General features: G+C 36.9%; 3 protein-coding genes across 9 annotated transcripts; 2 read left to right on the top strand and 1 right to left on the bottom strand.

Moving 5' to 3' along the window:
* The first annotated feature begins 38 nt into the window (after positions 1 to 38).
* Positions 39 to 3084, top strand: LOC128885754 (mitochondrial outer membrane protein SLC25A46-like). The gene is made up of 5 exons (XM_054140000.1): positions 39 to 349; positions 529 to 811; positions 942 to 998; positions 1076 to 1361; positions 1465 to 3084. Exons 1-5 carry the CDS (start codon positions 187 to 189, stop codon positions 1885 to 1887), a joined length of 1212 nt encoding a protein of 403 aa, XP_053995975.1. The 5' UTR covers positions 39 to 186; the 3' UTR covers positions 1888 to 3084.
* On the bottom strand, positions 1877 to 6941 carry LOC128885741 (ATP-dependent Clp protease ATP-binding subunit clpX-like, mitochondrial). 7 transcript variants are annotated; one of them, XM_054139976.1, is made up of 8 exons: positions 6615 to 6913; positions 6228 to 6559; positions 5646 to 5787; positions 5361 to 5558; positions 5120 to 5268; positions 4874 to 5063; positions 3780 to 4681; positions 1877 to 3687 (listed from the first exon to the last, which is right to left on the bottom strand). In XM_054139976.1, exons 3-8 carry the CDS (start codon positions 5713 to 5715, stop codon positions 3436 to 3438), a joined length of 1761 nt encoding a protein of 586 aa, XP_053995951.1. In that variant the 5' UTR covers positions 5716 to 5787; positions 6228 to 6559; positions 6615 to 6913; the 3' UTR covers positions 1877 to 3435. The 7 variants fall into 7 exon arrangements, with proteins under 7 accessions (XP_053995951.1, XP_053995952.1, XP_053995953.1 ...); XM_054139977.1 differs by having other exon boundaries at positions 6619 to 6913; XM_054139978.1 differs by lacking the exons at positions 6228 to 6559; positions 6615 to 6913 and adding an exon at positions 6920 to 6941.
* Positions 6942 to 6978: 37 nt separating this feature from the next.
* LOC128885750 (serum response factor-binding protein 1-like) lies at positions 6979 to 9023 on the top strand. Its single transcript, XM_054139996.1, has 2 exons — positions 6979 to 7492; positions 7619 to 9023. Exons 1-2 carry the CDS (start codon positions 7454 to 7456, stop codon positions 8825 to 8827), a joined length of 1248 nt encoding a protein of 415 aa, XP_053995971.1. The 5' UTR covers positions 6979 to 7453; the 3' UTR covers positions 8828 to 9023.
* The last annotated feature ends 65 nt before the right edge of the window (positions 9024 to 9088 follow it).

Here is a 9088-nt window from a genome sequence, read left to right as displayed (position 1 = left end):
TTATGTAAAATAGTATTGCGAGCTTGTGTGTGGTATGCTACACGCTATGCTATACGCTATGCTATGTGCTATGTACGACTGTCATGGTTGTATGATGATTTGAAATCAAAGGAGCAATAGATTGTTGGAAAAGGTTCGATATTCACAATGCATAATTACGATTTTTGAAAATCAACCGATCTAATAATGGCTGGCTTGGAAAATTATGAAAGAGTGTATCGAGGAAAAACCAACAAGTATTGGGAAACTGATGGTGATTACTCGTATTCATATCACGGACGAGAGGTTATTCGTCCTTTAGATGTACCCGTTTTACATCCCCTAGCCGAAGATAGCCCTCCTGCCGATGGTAAGTTTCTGTCATCGAAAACGGGAAGGATGGAAATTAATTGCCTTTTACTCGATAGACTAACTACGTCTACGATCGAGCAACATCTAACCCATTAAAAACCTTCCTTTTACGTAGTAAAAGAACACTGAAACTTTAACTTGTACGAGCGATTATTTCAAACAACTTTTATCTTGTAGATCTAACAGTAAAAAGGTACATCGGTGCAGGTTGTGGTCTAGCAAGTTTAATTACGGAAACTCTATTAGTTCACCCCTTCATTGTTCTAAGAAGACAATGTCAGGTAAATCCTGGATCGAATGTGTATCACATAATACCGATTACTTTGGTTCCTGTAGTTGTGCGTCTTCATCAGACTCAAGGAATAAATACTCTTTGGAAAGGAATTGGATCGGTCTTACTCGTTAAAGGAATGATGTTAGCTATCGAAGATTTCATTTCTAAAATAACGCCGTGGCCAAAGTAAGGTGATCGTTATAAGATATATTACGGGTCGATTGTAAATTTCGCACATGTCGAAATTTCAAATATGTACACGACATATATTGTTACTCAAACTATGGATCGATAATAACAAGGCATTTAATTGCAGGGAAATAACACGGAATAGTTCGTTAAAAGCATTTGGTCAGCACGTTCTTCTGAAATGGTAATAGTACATCGATACACGCACAATTCTTACGCTTTACATTTATTCGTAGAAAATATTAATAGAAAATGTAATAGTGTGTCCATAGGCCTGACGACACCATTTTTCTCAGCGTCGTTAGTTGAAACGGTACAATCTGAAATTGCATCCGAAAGCCCTGGAATACTAGATGTCTTTCGAGATGGCGCGATTCGCTTAGTCGAAGTGAGCAACAAGGGTAGATTAATTCCTATATATTCGCTACTACCGCCAACTATCGCTTACGGAGTTTCGAAATATCTTTTTACTTTGGCTGTTTCCCGAGTTACCAGTCACATTATGCAGATTAGGCAGATTAGGCAGAAACATTCTCAAGAGTCACGAGTGAGTTGAGTTACAGATGAAAAAGAATTTATCTTTAAATAAGTAAGTAGGTAAATACTTTGAAATATGTCGATTAAATGGCATTCGTATGTTATGTGTCAAGGGTGCATATAGCAGAGTGTTGCTGTCCGAGGAAGTTATACTAGATATAGAGCTACAATCTACTCTGATTTCTACATTTGTGGCAGAAGTATTGTTTTATCCTTGGGAAACGGTGATTTACAGACTTCACCTTCAGGGTACGCGTACCATTATCGACAACTTGGACACTGGTCGTAGCGTAACGCCGTTGCTAACTGGATATAGCGGTGCAAGGGATTGTTACGGTACGATCGTTTCTACCGAAGGCCCTCTTGGTTTGTATAAAGGGTTTGGTGCTCTTCTTTTGCAATTTGCTGTAGATGTAGTAATAGTACGGGTGATCAAATGGATCGTTACGGAATTAGCTACGGTATTAAGACCGAAACCAAAATCAGCTCGAAAACCGGCACATTGGGATTCGATGTACAACGTAAGAGGGGACTAACATACGTGCTTTATTTTCAAATTGGTTCAATCTGGACATTGCTGTTCGTTTAATTTTTGCGTGCACTGCTTGTACAGTTATTAGTCCAAGATTATATACATATATGTAACATGTGCAACACCGAATCGACTACTCGATATTGGCAGTGATTTTATTTCTCGTTTCGTTGTGCACTTTGATGAGCTATTAATTAATCAAACTTGATACTTGTTCACGAAAAATGAAAAAAGAAAATTTCAAATTTAAACATTGCATAAAATGAATATATTAAAACCGAAAATCGCGAATATAAAAGATATTTGTTTGTTGAAACATACTAGATGCAAGAAGTACTCTATGTATCTGTTGTGTATTACTTGTGATTTATTGCTAATAAAAAGATAAATGTATCGGTGTTCGAAGCCGATATCAGATTTGATCAAATTAGTATCGTACGATACTTGGTCTTCACGTAATCGGTAATGTTTTGATTTATAATTTCTGATAACTACTTTTTTCATCTTGCATCGTATATTACACAGCCTTTCTTTTATACCTGTCACACAGATAACACGTATGAATATGATATATACATTACGCATATATATATATAATAATAATAACAACAACAACAACAATCAGGATAAATTATATATATATATCGCTAACGAGTGTTTCTGTTTAAAGTTACCGTTACAAAGCATATGTAGTTTCTAAACTTTTAATTTCGTCGTTTTTGCTAATCTATCATGTATATGTACAATATGTTACAAATATTCTTGATTTACCTATTAACGCAATATGTACTTACATTTTCAAATTCTAACGTTTCATTTATAAAAGTTTGTATTTTCCTAAAAATTACTTCTCCTAAATTCAAATACTAATTTAACATTGAAATTTGAATTATTTTACAAAGTTTTGTCACTTTTGATAGATGAAAAGATGGTTTCAACTGTCAAGTAATTTCGTTCAAATATTAGGATGATTACACGCGTCTAGGACTAAGGCTGTCTTGGTGATTTTAAACTTTTTAATGTTACCCATTATACGCTATGTAAGAATTAGAGTACAAATATCAGTAATGTTGTTTTTATGCATTATAACGTATAATGCTATAATGTACAGAACGCACGCATAAATGTTGTATTTATAAGGGTCAAAAATATGAATCTTATGTTCCCGTTGTAGTTGAAATACATCTAGCCTAAGGAACAGCATACGAAAATTTTTCATTAATTTTATGCGTAAAAAGTGAGAAGCAAGGACAAGAAAGAGAAAGTTTACGATTACGATGTCTGGTTGCGCGATTTTCAATTGTTCGTAAAATAGGAAAAGTATCGGTGCTTTGATCGGATCGTCATACGTACCTACGCGTATTTTTATGGAGAAGATTTGATAGATAATTTGAAAAATTACACCTAGTTTGACATAAATTTTGTTTACTCCTAGTCTACGTTGATGTCAGTTTTTATCACAAAATATTTCCGCGAATGTAGTTTCCTAAGGTGTCTGGTTGAAGAGGAAAGGTTATCAGATGTGCGGCATGTCTTTCGTATAAATTATTTGTTAATTATGTATATGTTGAGCCTGCAGCTCGTCCTCGGTAGCATCACCTCTTTTCACGTATTGTGGTTTCTCTTGTCCTCGTACGCAACCTTCGGTTACGTGGACGGACATTACATCGCTACCCGGCACATCGAACATGGGTTCCAATAGTAACGACTCCATAATCGCTCGAAGTCCTCTCGCACCCGTTTTCTTTTCCATCGCTAATGCAGCTATCGCGTTTAAAGCCTCCGCGGTAAATGTTAATTCTACCTGTAAACGAAACCAACCAACTCGATAAGATTAAAAATGTTGTCGACAGTTTCAAGATAAAACATAAATTATTATCCCGTGGACGACGATACCTTGTCCATTGAAAACAACATTTGATATTGCGGCACCATAGCATTTTGAGGTTCGGTCAAAATTCGGACCAGCATATCCCTGTCGAGAGTGTGAAATGGTACGAGAACAGGAAATCTACCGACAAATTCGGGAATCATACCGAAATCAATCAAGTCTCTTGCTTCGACTTGCTGTAGCAAAAAATCTTTCTCTTTGTTATCCTTTTCGGTAGAAGGTGACATATTTGCGACATCTGCTAAACTCGCAGCTCTTCTTCCCGGATTCTCGGAAGATGGTATCGCGCCGAAACCAAGATACTTTTCAGTTTTTCGTCGCGAGATCAACCTATCTAATCCGTTATAAGCACCGGAAGCAACAAATAAAATATTTGTAGTGTCAACTTGCAAGGTATCTCCGCGTAACTTTCGCGAACTATTTCTTTCGGGTACGTTGACAATCGTACCCTCCAACATTTTTAACATCCCTTGCTGAACACCTTCTCCGCCAACGTCTCTCAATTGATGTATACCAGGTACGGCGCCGATTTTATCAACTTCGTCTAAGAATACGATACCCATTTGTGCTCTATCCACTACGTAGTTGGCATCTTGCAAAAGTTTCGCGATCACGCTTTCTATATCTTCGCCAACGTAACCTGCTTGCGTCAGTGTCGTGCAGTCGCAGATCGCAAATGGCACGTCTAAGCATTGGGCTATCGTCTGCGCTAGCAACGTTTTCCCGCTACCGGTTGGACCGAGTAACAAAATGTTACTTTTCTCTAATTTCAATTGATGTTGTTTACTATCCAGAATATCAGATCCAGGAACAGATTGATTACCAGCCGTTTTTTGTTCGTTTCCACTAGGAAACTGTTGAAATCCAACCCCGAGTGAATTTCCGATTGTCGATATATGTAACAAATCTAGAATAAAAAATTGTGTATTTAGCCGAAATTCATGGATATAGAAAGAATTTAAATATCCATAGTTCTGGTGAAAACCGTTCTTAAACCTAGTTATAGTTGACGTATTATTTCATATTAAGAACTGTGAGTAGAACGTTATATTTTATTTTCCTATGTGATTGCGTGTAAAATGGGGAAACTGTTATTTACGTGGTTTAAGACCTCTGTGAATGAAGGGATGATTCAGATCTTGTGTACCGGCTGAATTAGTAGATCCTTGCGTTGAATTCTGCACTGGTAAGTTATTGTAGATCCGTTTATAGTGATTATAAACAGCAACGCTCAAAACTTTTTTAGCATACTCTTGTCCCACAACGTGTTTGTTTAGGTATTCAAATATCTGTAAGCGACAAGTTTAAAGCACGTTCAAAGGAATGCACACTGAAAAATCATTACCTTCTTTGGCGGAGGTGGTGGTTTTCTATAGAAACCTTGTTTCGTGTCGTCGGGTCTCAACGCTTCGTTGAGACTTCTCTTTGAATCTATCTCTGACAGAACGACGAAAAAATGGTGGCATTTTTCGCATTTTACAAATCTCGTTGATGCTAACAAAAATCAAACACTTTTGTATCCCTAATGATTCCGGAGCATTTCTACGAGTACTTTACGAAAGAACTTACGCGGATATTGTACTTACACACAAAGGTTTCTACGTGTGTACAAGGGTCTCCACACTTTGGACAGGTAAGAGTGCTTTTCTTTCCTCCGCCGCTACCGATAGAGGAGACTCCGCTGCTACTGTCCTTGCCAGGCGGCGTAGTTTCGGTAGGTGCTTTTCCTAAAGTACTACCGATCGTCAAGGATCTGATCACTGCTACTCTCACAATTTTGTGAACTAACGGAAACAATATATATAGTTAGATTTCTTTGCTTCAAAATACATTTTAATTAAACGAAAAGTTAAATGTTATCTTAAACTTACCATGATTCGCTACATGATTGGAGGATGCTATGCGACCAGCGCTAATTAAACAACAACGAACGCAACTCATCTTTGATCCTTAAATTGTTCCAGTACGGTATCAAAATAATACGATAATTGATAAAATTGTTTTATTTAACACCTACAATTATAAAAGAAAACAGGGTAATTAATATAATATATGAAAAAAAGTGGTGTTGTCTATAAGAATAGTACATAAAACATACATTGTAAGGAATATATCAGAACTGATGATCATGAATTATTGATAAAATTGTAGTAAAATTTTGTGTTGATGCGAGATTTAAGTAATATAGAAATTGGATATATTCCTTTGATCGAGCAGTAAGAAATAACGGGAATGGAGTATCAAAGAATATGAAGAAGAAAAAGAAAAAAAAAAACAGAGTATCGCGGTAGTTGTAACTCTGTCACTTGATGATTATAGAAAGAACAGAGGTACGAGGTACGATATACGCATCAGGAAACCAAAATATGGACACGAGCGCAACATCAATACAAAAATAAACATTGAAGAAGCTCGAGGTTAGACGAAAACACTCAAGTGTCGAAAATACTAACCTTCTAAACGGACGCTAGCGCATTAAGAGTTTGTTATCGTTATCATTCATAATTTACTCGGTTTTATCGTAAGACGTGTAAAAAATCCGCCAATGAACAAAATTTTGTAGAAATTGTTTACCGCGAATGGATGAGAAAAACATTAATTTAAAGACACGACCGTCTGACACATCGCGTTAGAAGGTCCAACAATCTGTTGACCATGATACAAGCAAGGTCATTCGACGATTTCCCTCTGAAAATGTTGCCTTTGCTTTTCTTAACGTTTGCTTGAAAACAATCGATGCTCAAGCTGCGCGCAATTTACCTCCATATCAATGAAATTGGAATATCTAAAAATCACGAAATTGCTGGAGAATCGTACAACGCGATTGCGTATGCACATACCTACATACGTGGCGAATATACACGTGCATATACACATATATATGTGCAGTCAGTCACGGTCAGAGAAACGATGTAGACTTTCCCACTAATGGCCGATTCTCCTTCCAGTAATCGAAACGTCACGGTTGCTCAGTCGATTCACTCGCTCCGTCCACAGGCCGAAATAATTTCCATACGTTCGCGTTAACGTTAACTTTTACGAACAATGTTAAACGACGACGTTCTTTACACGAGCATGCATTAAATAACAATAAACGAACTGACGTTTCTACGAGTTAACAAAACGTCAGTATGGTACACTGTACCGTCACTCGAGGGCGCTTAATATTGTACCGTCGTGCAACCGTGCTGCTTGGTGCTGCTGCGTTGCGTTTGGTTGCGTTGCGTTCCGTTCCGTTCCGTTCGTATTCGTATATCGTATCCCCTGTCCTGTGCCCTGTGCCTGACCTCTTCTGTCCTCTGTATCTATGCACATGAGTAGCCATTTGTAATTTGTCTAGAAAAAAAATTTCAATTGAAAATTGAAACATGAATCAACGAATCTACTATTCTAATCCATTCTCTCGTTTCGATAATGATTTTTCCACAGCTCGAGTAATTATTTAAGGAATCGATTTGGTTCGTTTACATTTATATATACATCAGCATTAGCATCAGCACGCGTTCTTTCAGTGTCGTTGTTGTCACCTTGTGGCGAGCCGAGGCCGAGGTGACGATAATATTACGTAAAAACGATTGCGTTGTTGCGTGTTGCGTTGCATTGCATACGTAAAATCGACAAGTTCTGACTGTTTTTTATTTGCTTTGTTTTGAAATATCAGCACAATTTCGTCGATAACATGACTTTGGCAACACCCCGTACCGAGATAAATAACGAGGTATGTTTTGTTGAATAGTAAATAAGTAGGCAAACTTTTGAGGTTTCCAACTATGATCGATGCTTTTTAAATATTTCTTTTGTTTGCTCGAATTAGTATAAATTTGTTACGTTGTTAATTTTTTAGATTGTTTCGTTGAGGCAGTACGTTCGTCAGGCTCGCATCTGCATGATAAATAAATTGATCAGAGAAGCTAAACGATTACGTAGTAAGCATGGTAACGAGAAGCAATTGGAAAAAAACAAGAATAAAGCAGACAAGTATTTCAGGGAGGTTTTTGCGTTAAAACAAATCAAAGACGATGAAATATCAAAATTTGGAATCCTTAACCTAGAACATCTCCAAGACGTACTGCAGAATCTGAATACCGACGATGAAACTAGGGCTATGATCAAAGTTGCTCGTTACAAATCTTTAAAAGAGAAATTAGTCGAATTCAAGCACAAGTTTCCAAACTATAGAGAACACGTTTGTTTGAAAAAAAAGAAACCATCGATAAGAAAGAAAGGAAAGAATCCCCTAGACGAGATCCAGGATGGAAACGACAAACGCGTCGTAAAGAATACAAACAAAGTACAGCAAGCTAACGTAACCTCCATAGATCATTCTCGCTATATAACTGTAGAAGAAAATATTGAAACCGATGGGAATTGCAAACACCAGTCGAAAGAAATGTCAGTGCATAAAGCCAAGAAAAATAAATGCGAACAAGAGGTGAATAGGAATACGAAACGTGCGAGAAACCACGAAGGGTCAAAGTCTGCTATCAAAGTTATAAGTAACGAAGCTGCTGTTAAAAGGTTTGCAGAACTTTTGCTGGAAACTAACGCACAGGCAACAAACGACAGGTGCGAAGCGAATAAGAAACAAGAGATGTCTGACGAGTCGTTGGAAATTAGAGAAAACACGGACGACTTTTTTCTAAATTCAAACGAGATCGTATCGTGTCCAAAGGTTGAAACGTTTTCGCAACAAAGATACACAAACATCGGTGATGATACATTTGAGGCGTTACAAATAAGAAATGAAAGAGATAAATTTCATAGGAACAAAGTAAACAAGGATAGAAGAAATACAAAAGTAGGAAAAATAGATAACGAGGATACTTGCAACGATAGGAATAGGATAACGGAAAGAGAGGCTGGCAATGTACCTTGGAAACAAAATAAAATGATTACATCGGTTAAGAAGACGGGCGTTGCACAGAGAAATATCAAGAGCGCAAAACCTTTGGAAAATGAAAATTTACATCCGTCGTGGGCAGCAAGGAAGAAACAACAAGAAGTTATGAAACAGGGTTTCCAAGGGAAAAAAATTCGGTTCGATGATAATTAAGTAAACAAATGACGAATTCTTTATTAACGTTAGCGAAAAAAGGAATACCGCGTATATCTTTGCTTTATTTGACGTATTTGCAGATATGGACAAGGTGATGAAACATAAGTTTTCGTAATACATGCATTTACAATAGGTCGCATTTACATGTATTTAAAAAAAAAAAAAAAAAAAAAAGAAAAAAAACAGTTGGAAATATGTATCCTGTCTGTGACTACCTATAAAAGTTTATTCCATAGTCCAAGATTATTCTCGAGTTGA

This window comes from Hylaeus anthracinus, unplaced genomic scaffold (genome assembly GCF_026225885.1).
Source record: "Hylaeus anthracinus isolate JK02 unplaced genomic scaffold, UHH_iyHylAnth1.0_haploid 11981, whole genome shotgun sequence".
Lineage (NCBI taxonomy): Eukaryota > Metazoa > Arthropoda > Insecta > Hymenoptera > Colletidae > Hylaeus > Hylaeus anthracinus.
Note: the sequence above shows the minus strand (reverse complement) of the source record. Positions and strands in the feature narration are given on the sequence as shown.